Source organism: Corvus hawaiiensis, chromosome 8 (assembly GCF_020740725.1).
Source record: "Corvus hawaiiensis isolate bCorHaw1 chromosome 8, bCorHaw1.pri.cur, whole genome shotgun sequence".
Lineage (NCBI taxonomy): Eukaryota > Metazoa > Chordata > Aves > Passeriformes > Corvidae > Corvus > Corvus hawaiiensis.
Window position 1 is genome coordinate 5,120,218 of NC_063220.1, and position 11,917 is coordinate 5,132,134.

The 11,917-nt window shown below is 40.3% G+C and overlaps 1 protein-coding gene across 14 annotated transcripts in view; it reads left to right on the forward strand.

The window, feature by feature from the left end:
• The window catches only part of FGFR2 (fibroblast growth factor receptor 2), an 81,055-nt gene extending 69,396 nt beyond the window's left edge, over nucleotides 1-11,659 (forward strand). For all 14 annotated transcript variants that reach the window (XM_048310433.1, XM_048310434.1, XM_048310432.1 and 11 more), the window contains 5 exons: nucleotides 2,013-2,135; nucleotides 3,421-3,491; nucleotides 5,241-5,378; nucleotides 6,182-6,287; nucleotides 9,866-11,659. In XM_048310433.1, the coding sequence (XP_048166390.1) occupies nucleotides 2,013-2,135; nucleotides 3,421-3,491; nucleotides 5,241-5,378; nucleotides 6,182-6,287; nucleotides 9,866-10,030 (603 nt within the window). In that variant the 3' untranslated portion in view covers nucleotides 10,031-11,659. The remainder of the gene's footprint in view (nucleotides 1-2,012; nucleotides 2,136-3,420; nucleotides 3,492-5,240; nucleotides 5,379-6,181; nucleotides 6,288-9,865) is intronic.
• The last annotated feature ends 258 nt before the right edge of the window (nucleotides 11,660-11,917 follow it).

An 11,917-nucleotide genomic window follows, 5' to 3' on the forward strand; every position in this document is an offset into this window, starting at 1 on the left:
TGTTCTCAGGAGAGTGAGCTTGTTGAAAGAATTTATTTATCCTGTCATGTCCCCAGACACTTATTTCTAAAACCTGTCTTCGAACAATTTCTTTTTAACCAGCATTTTGATTAAATTATAGTTATAAAACCTTAAATAGCCCTGTATAACTAACTCTGTAAACATACTGTGGCTTGGTGGATGAGCAATCCTGGATACCCTGGATGATGTTTGGGCCCAAAGGCTAAACCAGAGCAGCAGATACCAATGATAAGTACTTCCTGCAGGGTGTGGAGTGGTTAGTGGGATTTACACTGATTTCCACTCATATCCACTCCCAAGTATGGAGCTGTTTTTAACCAAAGACCAGGGCTGAGCTCCATTCCTGTTGTGTGGAGTCATGATTTTGTTATTGTTTTTTTCCTGCACTTGTAGAGGTTGGGGAAGAGAGGGAATCCAGGTTTAATTTTGCTTTTATTCTTTTGTTTTGAAACAGTAAATCTTAGCACAGTAGGGTCAGCAGAGTGACGTGCGTGACAGCAAGGCAAAACTCTTCTAATGGGGTAAAGCAGGAGTATTGATTAGGTGACACACCTCAGGATATCTCTTTCTGAGATTAATGAAACTCCTGCCTGGCAGTGAGCCACGTCCCAAGAAAATAGAGCTGATGTGAAAGGAAAACATAAATCTTTTGATCGGTAGTCTTGAGAGTAAGTGTCCTCCTGAGGAGCTCTGAAGTGCTGCTGTAGGACACTCACAAGAGCCACTGCAGCCTTTTTTATTTGCAAAAACACTTGATTGGTGCTGGGCTGAGCTGGACAGAATGAGAGGCATTGCACAAGACAGAGGGAGAACAGGGGCAGCACACAGTAGACCTGTGCATTCCTGTGCTCCAGGTACCCCACCACTTCTGTTTGTACTCCACCCATTCTTCTCCCCTTAGGGATCCATTTACAGAGCTGGAATAATGAGAGAGCTGCTCTTCTCATGGTATTCCCATCATGCAGGAGCTGTGAGAAAGGCAGTGTTCTTGTTATTTCAATCCAGTAAGTGGCTCACTGAGACTTCAGTAAAAGAAAAAGGTGAAGGTGATGTTTGTTCACCCACCCTTTGCTTATTAGAAGTTTTTGCCTTACAAGCAGTGGTACTTAGAAACAGTATCCCATTTCCAGCACATGCTGGAATAAAACATACAACATCAAGAGTAATCCAAAATTGAGGAGGAGAAAAGTTTTTTTTTAACTTGAAAATAAATCAAATATCCTGATGGGATTCCAAATGCAATGCTTCCTACTGTGGCCCCATTGCCACCTTGTATCAACCCTAGTAATATTTGAACACAGAAATAATATCCAGAGCAGTCATAGAGTCCCCTCAGTGTCAGGATAATGCTGACATGAAGGAAACATCTCTCAGGAGGTAATAGGTTTAGTTTCACTATCAAAGCTGTCTTAAAAACAAACAGTCAAACCCTGATTTTTTTCTTTGCCTTTTCGTAATTAAATTCTTACAGTCTTGTGGTTGAAGTAATTACACACACCCTAGACATCTAGTTTACAATTGTATTCATATCTTTAATAATACTAAAAATGGTTGCACTGATCCAGTCTGGCTGTCAGGTTTTAGCTCTGGTGAGACAATATAATTTAAGAAAAGCAACACAATAAAAATGTTCATTAACAGGATTTGTAAGGAAATATGTACCTGGGCACATGTAACAGAGAGTGGATGCTTGGCACAACTTGGGTCACCACCCAGCTTTCAGCCTTAGCAAAAATACACATTTAAGTGGACCAGGACTTTCTAAGACACTCTTTAGGGCCATTGTTCAGCTTGAAAACACCAGCTGAGGGAATGGATTGCAGTAATTAAGAAAATCATATTTCACAGCCTTGTAGTAAATGTGTGGCTTTCCCACCTTGTCATTTAGGTTAAAATCCATAAAGGAGATTTAGTTATGGTGTTGAAGCACTTCCACTTTTGCAGCAGTTTATTTCAGTGGGCTTTTTTTTTCTTCTTCTTTTTTTTTCCAGTGCATCCATCGAGACTTGGCTGCAAGAAATGTTTTGGTAACCGAAAACAATGTCATGAAAATAGCAGACTTTGGTTTAGCCAGAGACATCAACAATATAGATTATTATAAAAAGACTACTAATGTAAGTGGATGGTTTTCTAATCTCTGGAAACAAGTGTTTCTTTCAGTGATTCATTTCAGAGCTATGGTTGTAAACTTAATGGGCTTCTTGTACAGCAGCCTTACTTTTCATCCCAGACAAAAGGCAGAGATCAAGGACATGAGCATTTCTGTCTCCTCTTACAGTGATAGTTCGTTAAAAAGATAAGCAAAGAGGCTGCATATTGTAGGATTAGAAATGCTAAAATACAAGAACCTTTTTTTTATTGTGTCCCTGACTCCAGTCACTTGTAATAAGTGGAAACATTGCTGTTGATTCCAGCTGGTTTAGTACCCAACCTAGGATCTTGAAAAATGCTGTACAAACAATGCCAGCATTAACCACAATAAAAATCCTGTTTACTTGTGGTGATGTCACATTCTGCTTCTGCCTGTGCCTGTACTTAGCTTGTTAGGGACAGGTTGTGGTGGTGATCTCAGAGTGGGGCTAGAGGTTGAGAAAATTGATTTGTATTCCCCACACTGTCAGTGTTTTGCTGCTTAGCCTGTACCAAATCAAGAAGATAAAACATTTTGGATATAGCATTGATACCTAGTTTGAACTCCTCAGGGGGCCTCTTAAGGTCCTGCTGAGCTGCACTTGGATTTTGATGGGAGCTCTGCAGAACTCATTGAGTTCTACAGATTTTATATGTATAAATATGACTTCTTATTAACAATCAAGTTAAGTGGCTTATTTATGAAAATCAAAAAGCAATTAGTGGCATTTTAATGGTAACATCTGCCTACTTCCAAAAGCCAGAACCACCATGTACAGCAGCACTGGAGAGAATTGAACCTTTTCATTTCAGACTTGGTGCAGTTCTTGGGCTCTGTGCGTGTGCAAAGCAACAGGCAGCTCTTACTGTGAGCCTTGGGACCCTCAAAAGGGACAGGAAAACAAAATTCTTGAGTTTAGTAATCAATTTATATTTGCAGGCAAGCTTGTTTTTCAGAAGTTTATTAATTGTGGGTTTTCTGCCTTTAAAGAGCTATAGCAGAATGATACTTTTGATTTCGATTGCTTATCCTATCATTCTCCTAGCAAGCACTCTGGGAAATTTTAGGAACTCTCAATGCTTTTAATTTTACCTTCAATGCTTATATCCATTTTTATAATAGTGTCTGTACTTTAGCCCGTTTTACTATTTTCTTACTGAAAATGCTAAAGGTAATTTATGTGCTGGTTTGCATTAGCAGACTGCTCTTAGAGAAATCATCCTGTAAATTGCTGCCATTTTAATTTCTCTTCCCCTCCAAACTCACAGGGACGGCTTCCAGTAAAGTGGATGGCTCCAGAAGCTCTGTTTGACAGAGTTTACACACATCAAAGTGATGTGTAAGTGGCCTGATTTCAGTGGGGTTTTGGGGGTGGGAAGGAGGGGGTTGTTTTGCTTTGCGTTTGTTAAAGTTTGGGGTATTTCAAATGTGTTTTGCTGTTGTCCTTTACCTTTAAGAGTTTTCATTCTGTTTCACATATTAATAGATGGAACAGGACTTGCCCTTAGAAAGTGAGGATTTTATGGTAGACTGCTAACCAGTGCTCTGTTACTAATCTGCCCAGCTTCAAAGCACATGAAAGGTGGAAAATGCTAACCTCCTTCTGTCACTGCGGAAGTTTCCCCCCTTGAACTTATTTACGGATGTGCAGCTACAAAGAGTCTATCTAATTTGCTTTCCTTTTGACATACTCTGGACTTCCTTCAGGTTTTAAAAAAGAGGAGAGAGAGAAAAGAACGAAAAAAAGAAAGTTCCTGAAAACTTCTTTTTAAAAATCTGTGCTAAGATTAAAAATCTTAATCTTAGTGTAATAAAACATAGGCTGGGTATGCTGGAAAAGTTTTCTCTGATTTTCAGAAGTGGTGTTGCTCCCCAGCAGTACTTCACATGTAATAGGGAATCATTGGACTCTGACACTTCAAAAATCTTTTAATGTGTGCACAGAGCCATTGGCTGATGCAACTGCTCAGGGTTTGTGCTGCTTCCTGTTACAGTTCTGTGTGCATTGTGCTTGAAGTAGAGGTGTATTTCTTATGCAATACAGATGAAGATCCTGGTTTTTATTTCTCCAAGAGAAGCTGTTAACTGTAAAGGGCTGGATGCTTCCCAGCAGAGGTGCAAAAGGTTATGCACATCAGTGCAGGGTTAAAAAGGAAAAGGGCAGGATGGAGAAAATAAGAAGTATCTCCTCTTTCTTTAACCTGGGTGCACTTTCCAAGCTGTTCTCTCCTTAAGAAAACCATTTACCGAGGCGTTTCCTGCAATCTCTACATCATTTACAAAGGAAACTATATACACAGGTTAAGGGTGGATCAAACTTGTGTTTTAAAATAACATCTTGGCAAAATATTTAAGTGAATGTGAAGTAAACTACTTCACTCGGGACTGAGAGTCAGTCTGAGCTCCTCAGCAGCCAGGGAGCACAAGGATTTCAGTGCTGGGACTTGGAGACTCTTGGCCCCATGGTGGCTTTGAAGATGGCTAAAGAAAATATTATTGTAAGTTTGTGCAAACGGTTTACTAAAATACCGTGCTGCAGAGCTGGGGGAGCTGAGAGGAGCTGGGGAGCCCAGTGCAGGCTTTGTGCTGGTGCTCACCTGCCAGCCAGCCCCAGCTTGCCAGCCAGGCAGGATGAGGCAGGAAAACTGGCTTAAAATTATCCCCCTTCATTCCCTAGCAGAAGTTAGCTACAAAAGGAAAAAAAAAAAGAAAGAAAGAAAGGCAGGGTGATGCAAAATATTTTTGTTTTGAACAGTCTGCTTTTTCCAAAATATCCTGCCACATAATTGTGCCCCAGCGGAGCTGTTAGTGCTCTGTAAGTCATTAAGCTTTGAAGATGCAGTGCTGGGCAGTAGCCCCCAGCTGCTCAGAGCACACCAGACAGAGGCAAAGAGGGCGTTTGGGAGCATGCTGGGGTCAGTCCCCATCCTATATGCTGTCCATGCATCTGATGCACTTCCCAGACCCCTGTCCTGTTCCGGGCAGGCAGACCTGGGCATGGGCTGGTTTAACTCTTACAAGGGACTGGGATTGTCTGTTTTCAGCAGCCAGGCAGATCTACTAATGCAGTTTTCTCTTTGGTTTGCAGTTGGTCATTTGGTGTGTTAATGTGGGAGATCTTCACCTTAGGAGGGTCACCCTACCCAGGAATTCCAGTGGAGGAACTTTTTAAGCTGCTTAAAGAAGGGCACCGAATGGATAAACCTGCCAACTGCACCAATGAACTGTAAGGACCCTGATTTGCTGTACCAGGGTTGAAGGGCACAGCTGCACTGAATTCACATGTCTAATGCTACCCCCAGAAGAATCAAACACTTTCAGAAGTGCTCGACTCTAAAATTGTGGATTTTTGTGAGGGTATAGATGTGTAAGGAAAAGGTATGGGAAGGATTTCAGGAAATGTTTGGCAGAGGATGCCTCTTTGCACACCCTGCTGTGATCCTATTGCAGAAAGAAGAAATCATCTACAAGCCAGTCTCTGTCAGTGTTTTTACACCCACATTTGTTTGATTTTTATGTTACTAACATGGAAATCCATAAATGTTGCACATACCACTAATCAAATGTGAGGTACATCAGGCTGCTTTTGTACCCAACAAAATACATCTGGGAAGTTCTGTGTTAACACAGCATTATCTCCTGGTGTTGTGGGAGTGTGACTTCTGGTATTTCAATACAGACCTTAACTGTATTTATTGTTTTCCCCATTTTGATTTCTCCACAAAGAGTGCAATCCCTAACATGCAAAAAATACTGACACGTGTGTAATTTATTACCTTTGAAGTGTCTGGGCCACAGAACTGAGCCCACAAGAAGGTAATTTAGACACTGAGCAAGGGAGAGACAGGAGTAGAAAGCCCCTCTGCAGGCAGGGAGTGCTGCCCAGGTCTGGGGATTCAGTGGTCCATGAGTGGAGCTGTGTGTGCTGTCTGCTTCCCTTGTGAGGGGCAGGCACTGACTGTGCGTGAAAAGGTTTGTGAGGAGGACGCGTGATTTTAATTAAGCCAAGCAAATGTGTATTTCTTACAGCTATATGATGATGAGAGACTGCTGGCATGCTGTGCCTTCTCACAGACCCACTTTCAAACAGTTGGTGGAGGACTTGGATCGGATTCTCACTCTCACAACTAATGAGGTAGGTAAATTGTTTCCCCCCATAAGCTGCTGATTGGGACAAATGGTTCAGGAGACAGATGGAATTTATTCAATTATGAAATCCTGCTCAAGTTCACTTCTTGTTCTGTTTGTCATTGCCCTCTGAGGTTACAAGCAGCTAAACCATGTATCCTATGAAATCCTCCGTCTCTTGCCACTATGCCTGGAATTATGTAACTAAAAAGAAACACATCTTTGAGCAGTTTTTGGTTATTTCTCGCTGCATCTCTGGATGTTTTCAGCATAGCAGCGTTGAGGGACTGCGTGTGGCAGGTTGAGGGGCAGTGTTTGTGTTTCAGCAGGAGTTGCACGTGAGGGAGAGATGTGGAGTTCGTGGTGGTTCTCATTTGCCAGCTCAGTTTGATTCCCAGCCATGCTATGTAGGTCAGAAAAGGAGAAATCGTCAATGGCAGATTTCAGATGATGTGTCTGAGAGTGAATTAGGTTCACTGAAATAGCTCTCTGTGGAGGGAATGAGGACCCACAGGGGATGTGCAAACAGCCATCCAATTATCCAAAGGTCCTGCCTAGCACTGCTTCAGGTTGGGATATGTGAATGCAGAAAGGTTTTATTTGAAGAACATTCTTTCAGAGGTCTGAGATATTATTAGTTTTAGCAAGGAACACAGTGATTAGGGTATTCACACAGGAATCAGTCCTCTTATCACTAAACCACATGCACCTTTGAGGAAAATCACCAGTGATGGAAATGTTGATTCTTTCGGTGGAAATTTCTTTTGAGAGAAAATACTTGGTGTCCCAGAAATATTCTACAAACTCCTATTACTTCTGAGAAACGAAGTGTTTAATGGGAGCAAAAAAAGAACAAAGCAGTTACACAGGAAAATTGCAACAACTTGATTTGACAATGTCAGAACAAGATTTTCGTAGTTGTTATTGCTTCTTTGTAGAAAAAAAAAAAAGAGATTTTAATCACTTTATGTGGCTCCTCCACACTGTGTTCTAATTTTTTAGAATTGTCAGAGAAATAAAAAACGGATTATGGAGCAGCTTTGGGAAAGGCTGTGCACAGTGGAGATGACAGGAGAACCTGAGTAAAGAGATGGCATTTTTTATGATCATAATTTGCCCAGTAGATCTGGTTGAAAAAGATTCTTTGGCTTCAGTAGCAGCTGTAAATTTATCTGGTTTGTGTTTTTAAGGCTTACTCTAAAAAGTGGCACCTTCAGGGCTGGCTCAGAGATGCTCTCCCTGTGGACTCATGGATGTAGCTCTGTGTCCTGTTGCCATTTTCACCTCATCCAGTACTGCCTGCATCTTTTCCTGCCTAATTCATATATGATTTCACAAGACCAGTTGGAGGTGGGCTGGCTGCCACTGCGGAGTGCTGGGTGGCTTGGACTGGATATGTGTTTGCAAATTCAAGAGGGAGGTTCTGGGCTGCAATTCCAAGCCTGGGAAAGGATACTGCTTTCTTTTTTGCATGTGTTTAACCTTCTTGTGTGTGCCTTCCCAACTCCGTGCTGCTCATAGTCCTGGAATGATCTCAGTTAACCTGGAAAGGCCTTTAGGCTTATGTAAATTACTTTAGACTAGAGTTGTAGGAAAAAACGGCTGGAAAAAGCTTAGGAACACGTCCAGTCCATCTGATGGGTCTATCTCAGGGCCTGCTATACGTTTGTCATTCCTGACAGATGTTTATGTAACTTGTCCTCACAGATCTCCACTGCCGTATTTTGGCACCGCCCCTTGACAGCCTGTTGCTTTGTTTTCCTAATCTCTAATCTTTCAACATCAGATAGTGCTTTTGTCCTATTTACTCTGGACATAGAAAGCAAATTATTCCACTTGTCTTCGTAGTGTTTTGTGGTCCTGAACACTCGTCGTCATCTCGGTGTCTCCTGAGGACTCCAACGTGTCTCATTTTCCTCCGCAGCTTTTGAGATCTCTGATTCTATGTAATCTGCATGATTTTCCTGAAGTGCAGATCCTTCAGGCTTCACTTCTGCTTATCCTCTCCCCACTTTCCCCCCAGAATCACACTGTTGGCACAGGGTCAGCCTGGTTTACCCAACTACTCAGTTTGCTGGGGCAGCCGATAATCTCTTCTGCTCTTGTGCAAGTAATGATTTCTGCTTAAATAGTAATGTCTTGCTCTTTTCCATGTTGAATCATCACTTGTTGTGTTTTTAATGGATATTCTTGGGGTTTTTTTTCCCCAAAAGACTCTCATTCCCATGTTTCTGTGACCCACATATGCACAAGTCACCAGGAGTGAGCCTCGTAGCTGTGTTGCTTTATCAACACCAGGAACCAACCTGGTGTTAATTCTTATGCCCTCGATGTGACTCTGGCTATTGACACTGGGTAAGAACCCTACCTTCAATGCTGAATTCATATGTGAGTTACATCAAGTTGTCTGATATGATGAGCTGTGTCTGATAGCTCTCGGGAAAGCCCCGTTTCTTCAGAGACTGGCATCCTTTCCTCTTCTGTCTATTTAGAAAATGTCTGATTAGTTCTGCTCACATGGGACTGATTTTCTAATCCATAAGTATGTATCAGGATTGCCCTGGTGGATTTTTCAAAATCCTGGGCCGCCACATAGTCAGTAATCAATCGATCCAAACTCCCTCCTTTTGCTCCCTATTGTATTTCCCAGCATTTTAAAACCTGCATTCCACACTCTCCTTTTAAAATGGTGACCATTTTTTAACTGTAAGATGGTAATGATTGAATCTCTGACTTAAAAAAGGAATGTTAGCCAAAGGACTAAATTACCCCAAACCTAAGCACAGCAGCATAAAATACTGACTGAGGTGGAAGACTTGTCCCATCAGTACGATCATGACTTGTGGTTTAGCAAATGAAGAGATTGCATTTAAATGAATGCAGCTGCCTTTAGAAGTTGAAAGAGAAGGAACATTTCAAGGGGAAAAATAACTTTATTCTCTTGCCAAAACTGTTGTTTCTAGCAAAAGAGCTTTAACCCAAAACTTGGATTCAGCAGATGATATTTCCCTTTTTAATGACTGCTTTGGTCATGGCTACTCTGGGACACACAATACACAAATATGTAGTGTAAAAAACCCAAATCGTGTGAATTTGGTTTTGTTTTTCTTTCAGATCTTTTTTGCACGTATGCCACTGCATGTTGAAACACAAATTTAATATCACAGAATATAAAACAGATATTCAAAGTGACCTAAGGAATACAAAGTTGGAAGCGTCTTTCCCTCTCCAAATCACTACCATGTGCTAAAGAAAAATGGTTCCATTTAGGATGAAATTTCATTTTTATCATTGCGAGTGAAAAGTCCTCTTTTGATGTGGTTGCCATGTTTATTCCCACTGACACAGCTAATGCTGGTGATGTTGGACTTCAGAAAATACCGTGTTATTGGCTTGGTTTTTCTTTCTCTAGTCGAGCTCCTTGTTTTATGAGGTATTTAGGCAACAAGGCAGTTTTGAATGCAGTTGATTTACGGAAGCATGCGTCATTTTTAAACTGCTCTTTTCCAAAATCCAAGCAGTGCCGACGTGTTATTGTCAGCTCTCTTCACTGTCTAAAAATGGATTTTATTCCTCTTGCCACAGGAGTATCTGGACCTCAGTGGACCTCTGGAACAGTATTCACCCAGCTACCCCGACACGAGGAGCTCGTGTTCCTCGGGGGATGACTCCGTGTTCTCTCCCGACCCAATGCCTTACGAACCTTGTCTCCCCAAGTACCAGCACATGAACGGGAGTGTGAAAACATGAACAGAGATCACACAGAGGAACAAAGAGGCAAGAACATCAAGCTACCTACAAAAGCAAAAGCTTTTCTCCAGGACCTTAACGTTTCTGCTTGTACATAGGAAATACGGAAAAATAAAAAGGAAAAAAAAGAGAACTTGGAGGAAAGCAGCGGAACCTACATAAAGATTCTCATCACTTGCAACTTTTAAATGTTCCCAAGAAAGAAGAATGTTTATGAGTTGTGTCTAGATACCCATTGCTATCAATTTTCTGGCTTCCTGTGAGCTGCAACAGACTTTGTTTGTACAATGGACCAGTTGGACTTGAGGCAAACTCTGGGTCTGCCTTTCTTGTTTATTTTGTAATATTTGGAGAAAATATATGTTGGCACACACTTACAGAGCACAAATGCAGTATATAGGTGCTGGATGTATGTAAATATATTCAAAAATATGTATAAATATATATTATATATATTTACAAGGAATTATTTTTTGTATTGATTTAAAAAATGGATGTCCCAATCCACCTAGCAAATTAGTCTCTTTTTTAACAGCTATTTGCTAAATGCTGTTCTTACACAGAATTTCTTAATTTTCACCATCCAAAGGTGGAAAATACTTTGCTTTCAGGGAAAATGGTATATCATTAATTTATTAACTAATTGGTAATGTACAAAACAGTTAATCGTTTATAGGGTTGTTGTGTTTTTGTAATTTAAATGGCATTTCTATGCAGGCAGCACAGAGGACTAGTAGATATATTGCTCAGACTTTACTAGTTTTCAGATCTTTAAGAAAAGAAATATTTACAGTATATAACTAATTTGGGGGAATTAAACTTTTGATTTATTTGTGTTTAAAAACTGCAGTGTCAGATGATTATTCTTATCAAAACCAAATCCTTTAACAAGAAAGTCTTTTATTCTCAATACCTGTCACTTTAACAATTTAACCCCTTTAGCAAGGTTTCCCATGGCCAAAAAGCAGAGTCATTCCACTCCAAAAAAAAAAAAAAAAAACCCAGAAAAAGAACATTTTGAAGAAGGTTCTTAAAGTAAGGAAAGACATGAGTTTGTCTATAACCACAGCAGAACAGACTGCTCTAAAAGGAGCTGAGCTTCTACCCTGAGTTGCACATGCATCAAATTATCTACAATTCTCTTGCCTCAGTTGGATAATGGGTTCCAGCCCTTTTAGCCTGGATCTTTTGCCTTTATCCCTCTATTGTAACTTAAGTTAAAAAGAGAGAAGTTGTTTATAATGACAACTTGCCATAGGAATATCAGCATCTTTTTAGGGTATTAATTCATGCTGACTCCAGTATTTCCTTCTGAACCATTCCATAACAGTAGGTGTAGCACTGGCCTCTCCTAGAATATCACTGTTGTTTGTATCTTTTTTTTTTACAGAATCTTGTATTTTTACTTTCAGAACACTCGCATTGATACGGCCATGGAATATGAATGCAAATTTCACTGTTTTATGTGGTGGTGTGTTTGTTTTGTTTTGGGGTTTTTTTTTAAATAATTTTTTAAATTGGGTAAAATAAGTATTAAAATCTGTTAACTTTTGTACTGACAATAAAATGTTTCTACAGATATTAATGTTAAAATTACAAAATAAATGTCATGCAGCTTATTTTTCCTAATCCTTTGTGTCATACAAAATGGTTTCCTGAACATCAAGTGATGGAACACATCCAGAAAAGCTTCCTTTAGACCTTATCATAGATCCTATATTACAAAGCAATCCTTTCAGGAGTAATGCTTGTAAGATGTCTACTCGTGAGCAGCATGGGTTATTTGAGTAAACATATGTACAGTCTTCTGTGGAAAGTGGCTTGAAGTGTTCATAATGTAGACCTAAAATATGTTCTCTTTTTATTTAGGCTGTATCCTTTAATTAG